The sequence below is a fragment of the Gordionus sp. m RMFG-2023 genome, chromosome 5 (genome assembly GCF_954871325.1).
Source record: "Gordionus sp. m RMFG-2023 chromosome 5, tfGorSpeb1-WG-v2, whole genome shotgun sequence".
Classification (NCBI taxonomy): Eukaryota; Metazoa; Nematomorpha; class Gordioida; order Chordodea; family Parachordodidae; genus Gordionus; species Gordionus sp. m RMFG-2023.
Window position 1 is genome coordinate 16,048,019 of NC_088779.1, and position 12,717 is coordinate 16,060,735.

A 12,717-nucleotide genomic window follows, 5' to 3' on the forward strand; every position below is an offset into this window, starting at 1 on the left:
TTGCATATGTTTGCACATCTTTCAAATCGTCAAGAATTGACTTTCTGGATTTATATCCTAAAACATTGTTGATAGCCTTGCTCATTTTGTGTTCTACAAAGTATTCTATTCATTTATATTAGTCGTTAAATATTATGGGGAAAGATTCTACCAACATTGAGATGTTGAGTAACTCTCTGAATGTTGTACTGCATGATAGGTATTTACCATTTCCGCAACTGTAGTTGCATCTATATTATTTCTTATTTTTGAAGAATATTTTTGTTTTGAAATAGATGTTTATAGAATGCCCTGTACTGATTTATGCTTTGAAGATTTTTGATACCTCAAAATATCATATTCCCTTCCCCCATTTATTTTTTTACATTGTAAAATTACAATTTTTTATAAAATTTTATCTTGTTTACATTCTTTTGTATTTAAAAAAGATCGTTGGTTATTATTTTTAAACAAAATTAATATATTATAATAAATCAATATGTTTTTTTAATAATAAAGATAGTACTCTAAGAAATTTTGTGTCATACAGTAATTACCTATTTTGAAAAATAGTTGGGTATTTTATTTTGGAAAATAGTTAACTATTTTATTTTGAAAAAGAGTTGGATATTTTATTTTGAAAAATAGTTAGGCTATTTTATTTTGAAAAAGAGTTGGATATTTTATTTTGAAAAATAGTTGGCTATTTTATTTTGAAAAATAGTTGGCTATTTTATTTTGAAAAATAGTTGGCTATTTTATTTTGAAAAAAAGTTAGCTATTTTATTTTAAAAAAAGTTAGCTATTTTATTTTGAAAAATAATTACCTATTTTATTTTGGAAAATAGATTAGATTTTATATTTATAAAAGATAATAAGTGGATAACTAAGTCAATGGCCTGCAAAAAAATTTTTTTTACCAATTTCTCCCACAATTTTTATATTTCTCCCACAAAATACCTAATTTCTCCCACAATTTGAAAATTTTGACCTGGCAACCCTGGTTGGGATGGATAACACAAAGAAAATCAATTCATTATTTGTTTAGTTTTTGATAATGATTATATTTGATGACGGTTATATATGATTATTTTTATTATCTTTATTTTATATGTTGATAAATAAAGTGTATTGTTTATTTTAGGGTTTAGAAAGTGTATTGTCTAAGTTAGAGTTTTGAAAATGATGATGATGGTATCGTGTCTATGATGTTTTTGGTGGATGTAGTGTCGTTTTTTTGATTTCATTTCCTTGCTCGTAACTTGCCGTAAATAACTGGAAATAAAACGTGTAAATTGGAAGTATAAAATAAAATTTACTGATGATGATGGTATCGTGTCTATGATGTTTTTGGTGGATGTAGTGTCGTTTTTTTGATTTCATTTCCTTGCTCGTAACTTGCCGTAAATAACTGGAAATAAAACGTGTAAATTGGAAGTATAAAATAAAATTTACTGATGATGATGATGGTATCGTGTCTATGATGTTTTTGGTGGATGTAGTGTCGTTTTTTTGGATTTCATTTCCTTGCTCGTAACTTGCCGTAAATAACTGGAAATAAAACGTGTAAATTGGAAGTATAAAATAAAATTTACTGATGATGATGATGGTATCGTGTCTATGATGTTTTTGGTGTAGTGTCGTTTTTTTTATTTCATTTCCTTGCTCGTAATTTGCCGTAAATAACTGGAAATAAAAGGTGTAAATTGGAAGAATAAAATAAAATTTACTGATGATGATGGTGGTATCGTGTCAATGATGTTTTTGGTCGATGTAGTGTCATTTTTTTGATTTCATTTCCTTGCTCGTAACTTGCCGTAAATAACTGGAAATAAAACGTGTAAATTGGAAGTATAAAATAAAATTTACTGATGATGATGATGGTATCGTGTCTATAATGTTTTTGGTGGATGTAGTGTCGTTTTTTGATGAATTAACTTGAAGCTACATAATTTAATACGTCCTGATATACGACATTAAGAGTAAATACTCTATTATCATTCAAAAGTGTGCCCTGGTATTTTGTAGGTAATATTTTTATTTTTTTAAATCTGCAACGTGTTAGAGCGACATAGAGCTGACCATGGGAAAACACAGGTTCAGGAAGAAAGAGGCCGACATTGTCGAATGTTTGACCTTGACTTTTGTTTATAGTGATAACAAAAGCAGGAATTATAGGAAATTGGCGTCTTTTTAATATGAAAGGCAACCGGGAATCGCTCGGGGAAAGATCAATTCGAGGAATAAAAACGCGATGGCCATTATGCGTCCTTGATAATATTTCAGAATCTATGAAATTATCATGTAAATTTTTGATAAGAAGTCGTGTCCCATTGCATAAGCCTCTGCTGGGATTCATGTTACGAAGAAGCAATATTATTGTCCCAACTTTAAGATTTAAAATATGAGGAGACATTCATGATGGGGTTTGAGAATGAAGAAATTCAATGGGGAAATTAAGTAAATCCTCAGGATTATCTGTTTGTATAGAATCAGCGCTAAAATATATCTTAGAATTTCCTGATAGTTTTTGAATAATTTCGTTATTTAAATTTAGGGCTATGTTATTTTTAGTGGTTAATATAATTTTTTTTGAAAATAGGTTAATATCAGATATTTGTATGGAGTCTCCATATATTGATTTGATTAATGATTTTTCTAATAATGAATTTGGGATTTCAATCGAATCTGGAGGGAATAAAGGATTGGAAACATTTGATAAAGATTCTCCAACATTCAAAAGCCAGGAATTATACTCAACATCTTCAGAAGATAACCGCATATTTTCATTCAGGTGGATAACTTTAAAATAAACCCATAAATCAGAAGACTTAAGACACGATTTAATAATATATGCTTTTAAACTGTTTGGAATGACAGGTAAAGTTTGCCTAAAATCGCCGCTCAATAATTTAACTTTACCACCGAATGGGAACTGTGTTTGCATTATATCTTTAAGTAATCTATCGATACAGCGTAAAGCGTATTTAGTCATCATTGTGGCTTCGTCGATAATAATTAATTTGGACCTTTTAATAACAGTAGCATCAGGGGAATGAAGACTCATGCGAGATACAGAGTTATCAACAATCGGAATAGGTAATTTAAATCCACTATGTATTGTTCTACCCCCTTTTAAAAGAATAGCGGCAATGCCTGTTGTTGCAAACGGTAAAACTATTTGGTTGCGTATTCATATGTAGCACATTAGGGTGTTATACAAAAAAGTTTTTCCAGAACCACCAGGACCATCAATATAAAAACAACGCTGAGCAAAATCATTATTTTCGATAGATTGAACGATTAAATCAAAAGATGATTTTTGTAAAAGATTTAATTTAGAAATAATTTCCCATGCTTTAGCTGGCTCAAGTTCAATATTATAAATATCATTTTCAAGTGTTATAGTAGGAACAGGCAAATTAAAATTATTTAGATGAAAACCATGGTCACGCAAAACTTTTTCTATATCTGATAAGGCCATATTAATTGCAATAGAATCTGTATGGGTATGTGCGAAATCTTCTATCATATATTTTTTAAATTTTTCCCAGAGGTTATTTGGATTTTCTGGCTGACAAAAAATACAAATAAAGGCAAAAGATTGACGCAACTGTATGGGCATTAAAAATGTTGACGCTTCTTTCATAAATGCTTCCCATTCCTTGTCATCAACCAATAAATTTCTTTTAAAAGCCGCCTCTTTAAAAGTATTATATAAAACTCATTCAAAACTTGTGGCGCCAACAACATGAAGTAATAGTAAACGTAGGAAAAATCTCTCGCCGGATGGATCAACAGTATACATTAGTGTTGTTAAACGGCTCGTTTTGAGCCGATTTTTAAAAACGGCTAACTCAATATTTTAGCCAGAAAAATATTGCCTAAGCCTCAAGATTTCGAAAATATATGTCTATACATTTGTTCCTTCTATGAGCAAAATCTTCAGGCTTGGGTAATATTTTTATGGATGAGGTATTGAGTTAGCCGTTTTTAAAAATCGGCTCAAAACGAGCCGTTTAACAACACTAGTATACATCCTTGAAATTATATTGTTTTGTCTTTGTCTAAGTTTCCACTTATTAGCGCTGAAAGTATAATGATATGGTATAGTGACATATAAATATTGACGGGCATTAACATCATTTTTATTTAATTCAAACCAGGCAGTTAATGTAGTATTTCTGCTGGCAGATTTCTCTAATGCCTGACGTTCTTGTCCTTCTATAAAATATACCGGTTGATGAAATGGCAAGTGTATTGCTAATCGATTTATACCGTGAGATCGATCATGCATACGATTTTCTAATAATCTCCACATGGCTTCACATGCATATCGGGCATTTATATGCATTCTAATTTCATCATGAGATTGAAGCGAATTAGTTTTAAGATCTATATTAGCGCAGTCGTATCCTTTGTAAACGTACTTAAAAATATATTTGACGGATTTTATTGATGTACATATTTCAACATTTATGTGTGCATTAAATTTTAATAATAGACATTTGTTATAAGGGATTACGTATCGATTATCAACTGGCTTACCTCCGACATGAATAAAACCCTTATCTCTACGTTGATAAAATGGATATCCTAAAAATTTGTTCCACCCTGCCCGATCCTTAATTTTTTCTTATATTTTTCCCCAAAAATGTGACCCTATATAAAAATTATTTGTCCGCCTGGCTCGGTCCGAATTTATTTAAATATAGAAAACATTAATAATTTTTTAATTGTAAAAAAAAATCTACAAATAAAAAATATTGCGTCTTATTTCTTGCAAGAATTTTAAAATATATCATTTATTTCATAAAATTGAATGATAACAGCCCGACCCAGCCAGAATTTTTTTTAAAAATATTAGACCTTACCCAGCCCGAACCTAAATTGTTTTGTAAGAATAACACCAGGCAGGGCTGGAGGCGGACCAGGAATTTGCAAATGTTAATAAATCATGGTTTCATTGTATATTATTTTATAATTTGATAATTTTACAATTTTCATTTAAGATTATTTTACAATTTTTTTTAAAGATTATAAGAATAATTTTTCAATTAGATATTTTTTATTAATATACAAAAAAATAAATAAATTTTAGGGTAAATCTATTTTGTCAATTATGTTCGGATTAGGAATTTAAGGGAAAAACTGGTTGCGTCGGATCTTGGAAAATATTTTACTTTCTGCGCATGGTTATAATTTAATCGAAAAGGAAGAGAAACTTTATAAATATCTAAATGTCCTGGTTCGACTTATTGGTAAACAGCCGACTGTTTGGAGAGCTATAATAGCTTCGTCTAAACAGCTTCAAAAGTAAGATATAAACAAAAAAACGAAAGAAACAAATCGAAAAACACAAAAAAAATATGAAAAATAACAATGCCATGAAATACTAAACATACCAAAATAGAGTTTCCTAGTTCAAAAGCTGTCTAGCCTAGGCTAAACAGAAATAAGTATCAAAATGAGTCGAACTAAGACACACCCTTAGGTTTTTAATTTTATTTATTTATTTATTTCTCTTCAAGTTTTATACTAAAATATAACGAAATTCAGCTTTTTTTTTTTTAGTTTTATTCGGTTTTTATTTTTTCTATATAAAAAAACTTATATAAACCGAAACGAAACAAAAAATAATATCAATTTCCCAAAACCAGAATGAAGATACATGATTTATTTCAAAAATGGTTCTGGAAATTAACGGGCCCCTATCACTCTTATGCTGAATTATAAAAATATAGTGTAAAAATCATTTAAAAAAATAAAATAAAAGGGTATACCTCATATTGTAGGAATAAAATAAGATCTTATAGGAATGTGTTGACAAAATTTGCGGATGAATTGAAATATAATTTTTAAAAAAATAATAATAAAAAGTGGCAAATTTTAAATCAACAAAAAATCTATAATTAAAAAAAGAAAAGAAGGTTTTTTTTTATTTCGAGGGAACTAGGTTAATTTTTGTAGAAATAATACTAATAAAATGATATATGTAAATTAGTTTTATCAATATAATAGATTATCATCATTACCAAAATGAAATGTAAAAACAAGCTCAACTTACCGCTTTAAAATTTTGGCCTAATATCTTGGATTCAACTGAACCATGTTATAAATTGGTTCAACATGTGTTCTTTGTGTATTGTTATTTTTATGACAATAATATATTTTTGTTTGAAAATACCTACTATGTTTATTCTAGTAGTATTTCAAAATTTATAGAATATTAACTGTAATATTATTTATTCAAATTTGTTTAAATTAATATTAATATGAACGAATCGAATATACAAGTACTAAGTATAATTAATAAATATTATGCGAATAAAAAACACGATTCGTAAAATTGCACTAGTAATCTTTTTATTTTCCCAAAAATTTAGGAGTGAACACAACTATCAAATCAATTAAAACAATATATGCAACTGTTCCAGTGAATAAGTTCAAAGATTATATAAAAAATTGTGAGGTATGTTCATTGAAGACGACGTTGCCGAAGGCCCCAACTGGTAAAGCTATAAAGTCAACGGCAGTATGGGGTCGAGTTGTAATGGATCTTATTGATTTTAGTAGCACTCCTGATGGAGAATTTAAATACATAATTCACTTTAAAGACCATTTTTCTAAATTTACATACGCAAAGCCTCTTATATCAAAACAAGGGGAACAAACAGTAAGGGTTATACGAAATTTGTTTTTTACTTTCGGTCCTCCAAAAATTTTACAAAGTGATAATGGACGAGAATTTAAAAGTAAATAAAATTATTGATTTGTCTAAAAAAATATTTATAGATAAAATGGTCGAATCTATGTTAATGGATGATTTTCCAGAAGTAATATTCGCACATTCGCGACCACGCCACCCAGAAACCAATGGTTTAATTGAGCGAGCAAATGGAACTTTAGAGTCGCGAATAAGCGGTTACATGTTGGAAACAAAAAAATATGATTGGGCGACTGCGCTCCCTAAAAGTGTATTTAATATCAATCTAGGATTTTCTAGAACAATTGAAAATACCCCATTTAATGTATTTTTCGCTAAAACACCTTATTCGGTTGATAGCGAACCGGAAGTGATACCAGAAATAGTTAATGTGGATTCTAATTATGAAGAAATGAGTAAAAATCTATAATATTTAAGAGGGCTCAATATAAAAAATAATATATCGAGATTTATAAAAAAAAAATTAAAATTTTTAAGGGCTATATAATTTTCAAAAATTTAAATCTCCGCATCGCCACCAGCCTCAATAAAAAATAATTATTTTATATTTAAAAATATTTACCCCCTAATTCTATAAAGGGTTGGTTCATACTTTTCCGAGGTTAACATCAAGAGAAAACCCATTAGAAAATCCTGATGAAATCAGTAATAATAAAATATGTTAGAATTAAATATATTATTGTAACTCTTAAATTTTTTAAAGGTTTAATTCAAAATTTATAAAAAAAATTAATAATTTTCAGAAAATTTAAACCTCTGCATCGGCACAAGCCTCCAAATAAAAAATCATTATATATTTAAATATATTTACCCCCTAATTTTATAAAGATTTGGTTCATACGATTCCGACATAAAGCGAAAACTCATTGATAGAATATGATCCTGATGAAATCAGTAATAATAAAATATGCTAGAATTAATATATAAATTGTAACTCCTAAATTTTTTAAATAAATTTTTTTTATAATTTTCAGAATATTTAAACTTCTGCATCGCCACTAGCCTCCAAATAAAAAATCATTATATTTAAATATATTTGCCCCCTAATTCAATAAAGGTTTGGTTCATACTCTTCCGAGGTTATCATCAAGCGAAAACTCATTGATAGAATATGATCCTGATGAAATCAGTAATAATAAAATATGTCAGAATTAATAAATAATAGTAACTCCTAAAATTTTTTAAAGGTTTAATTGAAAATGTTACACCAAGCTCACCGTTAAATGATAACTTATTGATCAATTCTAGTCCCGATGAAATGAGTAAAAAATGAATGATAATAAATATTGTAAACTTAAAATTAAAAGGTTTAATTTAAAATTCTATTTGAAGTTCATCGTATAATGTCAATTGGATTGATAAATTATTCTTTTATCTGATGAATATAATAAATTTAATGAATATTAACTCTAGGCTACTAATTTAACTCTTCATTTTTATATTTTATTTTAAACCAGATTTCCCCAGTGTTTCAAATTCAACATATACAAATACTTTATTTCTTCTTTATAACCAGAATAGTAGTAATACTCCTGAAGGTATAGTTATTGCACAAAAAATAAAAAGGAAAAATTCATACGAATCATATTATAATATTCAATATATTCTTTCGGACAAAACGAAATATAAAATAGGAAACACAATTGCATGGCAAGATAAAAATACAATTAATTCAATTGGGAATACTATAGAAAATATTTTAGCAAGATTGCCTTCCTTTATTGCATATTTATTGGATAGGAATAAGCAACACAATGCTTACAAAAATAAAATTAAAAAAATAAAATTATCCATTGGGGATCACGTACTGATCCCAATAAATAAAAATGATAGATCTAATATATGCCCCAAATATATTGAAGCCAAAATTATCCAAATGGAGGGCCATAAACTATGGGTTGGAACTCAATTGGGAAAAATTGATTCACCATTTTTAAAAACGAGTGTTCATAAATCAATAAAATTTTCCAATTTAACCATTCCTGATAAGACTATTTCCATAATAACAGCATCAAGAAGTGCATCTTCTTATGGTAATTGTAAATCAATTTGCAATTGCCAAAAAAGTTGCAACAATAAGAGATGCCAATGTTTTAAAAATGGGATTAATTGTTCCACAAAATGTCATTTAAATATTACTTGTAATAATAAATAACTGTTCAAAATTATATTTAAATTTCAATTATCAAAATAAAATAAAATAAAATATGTGTTGATTATATGGTTTGATGAAAAATATAATAATAAGGATGATTTGCTTCTAAAGATGTGTAATAATTTTTAACTGTAGAAAGAAAAATTTAATATGTCATTTTAAAATTTGTGAATCGATGGTTTCAAATATAGCCAGAAATTTTGAGATTTAAATATATAACATATTAAAATAAGCTGCTAGCAAATAATTTTATTAGGTTACAATAAGTTTTTAAAAAGCATTGACAATATTGAAGTCTAAATATGTTGTATTTAATTTTATTTACCCATGTTAATGTTCTATAAGAATAATAATATTCTTAACATTTTAATACGCCCGCTTAGAGAAATAAAATCAATATAATCAAACCGCTCCATCCACCCACCAAACCAAGTCATACCCATCAAGACCAAAAATAAATGCATTAAAAGAAATTTAAATTATCTTTTATTTGATACCCATATCGTTTTTATTTTATAAAAATATTCCTGACCCCCCAAGATCTAGACCCACTCGAGTGATTATTATTACAATAAAAAAATATTTTAATTACCTTTTATTTGATACCCATATTAAAAAACTTATTTTTTACCCTTCCCCCCCCCTTCATCCACCACCAGACCAAGTCATACCCATCAAGGCCAAAAATAAATGCTTTCAGACAAATTAAATTAGTTTTTATTTGATACCCATATCGATTTTTATGTTTATAAAAATATTCCTGACCCCACAAGACCTAGACCCACCCGCTTAAAGTGGTTATTATTATTACAATAAAAAAATATTTTAATTATCTTTTATTTGATACCCATATCAAAAAAACTATATTTTTTACCCCCCCCCTCTTCATCCACCCCCCAGACCAAGTCATACCCATCGAGACCAAGAATGAATGCTTGGAGTCAAAAGATATTTAAATTAGCTTTTATTTGATACCCATATCAAAAAAAACATATTTTTTACCCCGCCCCCCCCTTCATCCACCCCCAGACCAGGTCACACCCATCAAGGCCAAGAATAAATGCTTTCAGGCAAAAGAAATGTAAATTAGCTTTTATTTGATACCCATATCGATTTTTATGTTTATAAAAATATTCCTGACCCCCCAAGACCTAGACCCACCCGCTTAAAGTGATTATTATTATTACAATAAAAAATATTTTAATTACCTTTTATTTGATACCCATATCAAAAAAACTATATTTTTTACCCTCCCCCCCTCTTCATCCACCCCCCAGACCAAGTCATACCCACCGAGACCAAGAATAAATGCTTGGAGTCAAAAGATATTTAAATTAGCTTTTATTTGATACCCATATCAAAAAAAACATATTTTTTACCCCGCCCCCCCCCTTCATCCACCCCCAGACCAGGTCACACCCATCAAGGCCAAGAATAAATGCTTTCAGGCAAAAGAAATTTAAATTAGCTTTTATTTGATACCCATATCGATTTTTATGTTTATAAAAATATTCCTGACCCCCCAAGACCTAGACCCACCCGCTTTAAGTGATTATTATTATTACAATAAAAAAATATTTTAATTACCTTTTATTTGATACCCATATCAAAAAAACTTACTTCTTCCCCCCCCCTTCATCCACCCCCAGACCAAGTCACACCCATCAAGACCAAGAATAAATGCTTTCAGGCAAAAGAAATTTAAATTAGCTATTATTTGACACCCATATCGATTTTTATGTTTATAAAAATATTCCTGACCCCCCAAGACCTAGACCCACCCGCTTAAAGTGATTATTAGTATTACAATAAAAAAATATTTTTATTACCTTTTATTTGATACCCATATCAAAAAAACTATATTTTTTACCCTCCCTCCCCTCTCTTCATCGACCCCCCAGACCAAGTCATACCCATCGAGACCAAGAATGAATGCTTAGAGTCAAAAGATATTTAAATTACCTTTTTTTTGATACCCATATCAAAAAAACTATTTTTTAACCCCACCCTCCTCTATCCGCCCCCCCCCCACCAAGACCAAGTCATAACCCATCAAGACCAAGAATAAATGCTTTCAGTCAAAAGATATTTAAATTAGCTTTTGTTTGATACCCATATCGATATTTTATGTTTATAAAAATATTCCTGACCCCCCAGACCTAGACTCGCCCATTACGGCGGAGAGATTGACCTCCAGTTGAATAGATATTTTTATTAGCTCTCGATTGATACCCTATGTTAGACCTAACTTATTTCATAAGACCAATAAAACAACATTGAAAATTTATAAATAACAATAAAATTAAAAAGAAATAAAACTAAACGCGCGTAAAACGCTTTTAAAAATAAGATTCCTCTTTATCACGGTTCAAACGTGATAATACCGTATAGTTCTTAATCCTTTAAAAAATTGAAATTTTAAAGGGATCCCTTTAAAACCCGTGAAGATCCCGGTTAGTCATGATTCCTTTAAAATTTACGACATATATATTAAAATAATACTTCAATATTTATTATAGAAAATTATTTTCAATAAATTTACTAAAAATTTATTTTGTCGTTAGAATAGATCGATCGATTCCTATAAACTTCTTTGAACTAAATACTTAGAGATTTGTAATATAAAAATTTTTCAATATTCTAAAATTATCCTATTTATTTAACATTACTAGCTTGCGTGAAAATTATTTTTAAGTATGTTCAAGTATATATAAAATGATACATTAATATTTACAACTTAATATTTTTAATTAATTTACTATAAATTTATTTTGTAGTTAAATTGAACTAAATATTTAGAGATATGGAAAAAACAATTACACAATGATCTAAATATATTCTATTTATTTAATACTACTAGAAGGTATTTATTGGCTTATAATGATTTCCCTTAAAATCCCTTTAAAATGTTTGATTATATTTTCGGGTGGAAAGCATTTTTACGTATGTTGCACATATATTATTAATAATACTTCGATATTTACTATAGGAAATATAATATTTTTAATAGATTTACTATAAATTTAATTTGTCGTTATTAAAAGAGATTAAATCCTATAGAGAATTCATTACAACTAGATAATTAGACATTTAGAAAAATAATTTCAACATAATCGAAATAATTTCCATTTATTTAACTCTACTAGAAGGTATTTATTGGCTTATTATGATTTACTCTTATATCCCTTGTGTTTAGTTATTATTTAGCGTTATAAGCATCGTATATATAAAAAAATACTTAATATTTTCTATAGGAAACTTAATATTTTTAATAAATTTACTATAAATTTATTTTGTCGTAAAAGAGATTATTTCCAATGAACTAGATACTTAGAGATTTGGAAAAAATAATTTTTCAATAATCTAAATTTATTTTCCTATTTATTTAACATTACTAGAAGGTATTGGGTTATAATGATTTTAATTTAAATTTAACATGTATACAATTTATATTTTTGCCCATTTTGCTTCAAAAATATTCAAAAAAGTTTAAAAATAAGATTTTGACAATTGTTTTTATGGTACATTCATTTAAATTTTTATTTAACATATTTTTACAATTGCTTCAAAAAATATCTAAAAAGTTAAATTATGACATTGTCACTTTTCTATTATTCATCTTCATTAAAATCAATTTAACATGTATACATTTACCCATTTATTTCAAAGAAATTTAGAAAAGTTTAAAAATATGGATTATGTTGTCACTTTTCTAAAGTACATCTTCTATGAAATACTATTTACATATTTAATTTGCACAAAAAAACTTGATAGTATTATATTATAATTGTCACTTTTATATAGTTCATCTTTATTAAATCTCAATTTGTCATGTTAAAAATTTAATTTACCCCAA

General features: G+C 27.8%; 2 protein-coding genes across 2 annotated transcripts; both read right to left on the reverse strand.

Annotated features, from left to right (window-relative positions):
- Window positions 1-1,318: 1,318 nt before the first annotated feature.
- Window positions 1,319-2,338, reverse strand: LOC135930205 (uncharacterized). Its single transcript, XM_065466986.1, has 3 exons — window positions 1,940-2,338; window positions 1,435-1,530; window positions 1,319-1,390 (listed from the first exon to the last, which is right to left on the reverse strand). The coding sequence occupies exons 1-3, from the start codon at window positions 2,336-2,338 to the stop codon at window positions 1,319-1,321; spliced, it is 567 nt and encodes a 188-aa protein (XP_065323058.1).
- Window positions 2,339-2,395: 57 nt separating this feature from the next.
- Window positions 2,396-3,046, reverse strand: LOC135930206 (uncharacterized). The gene has a single exon (XM_065466987.1). The coding sequence runs from the start codon at window positions 3,044-3,046 to the stop codon at window positions 2,396-2,398; it is 651 nt and encodes a 216-aa protein (XP_065323059.1).
- Window positions 3,047-12,717: the final 9,671 nt, after the last annotated feature.

Coding starts and splice junctions, on each gene's coding strand:
- LOC135930205 (XM_065466986.1), bottom strand. CDS start 2,338: ATGAATCCCAGCAGAGGCTTATGCAATGGGACACGACTTCTTATCAAA. Junction 1,531..1,939: donor TTAATGTCGTATATCAGGAC/GTATTAAATTAT, acceptor TTTTATTTCCAG/TTATTTACGGCAAGTTACGA. Junction 1,391..1,434: donor CGATACCATCATCATCATCA/GTAAATTTTATT, acceptor TTTTATTTCCAG/TTATTTACGGCAAGTTACGA.
- LOC135930206 (XM_065466987.1), bottom strand. CDS start 3,046: ATGAGTCTTCATTCCCCTGATGCTACTGTTATTAAAAGGTCCAAATTA.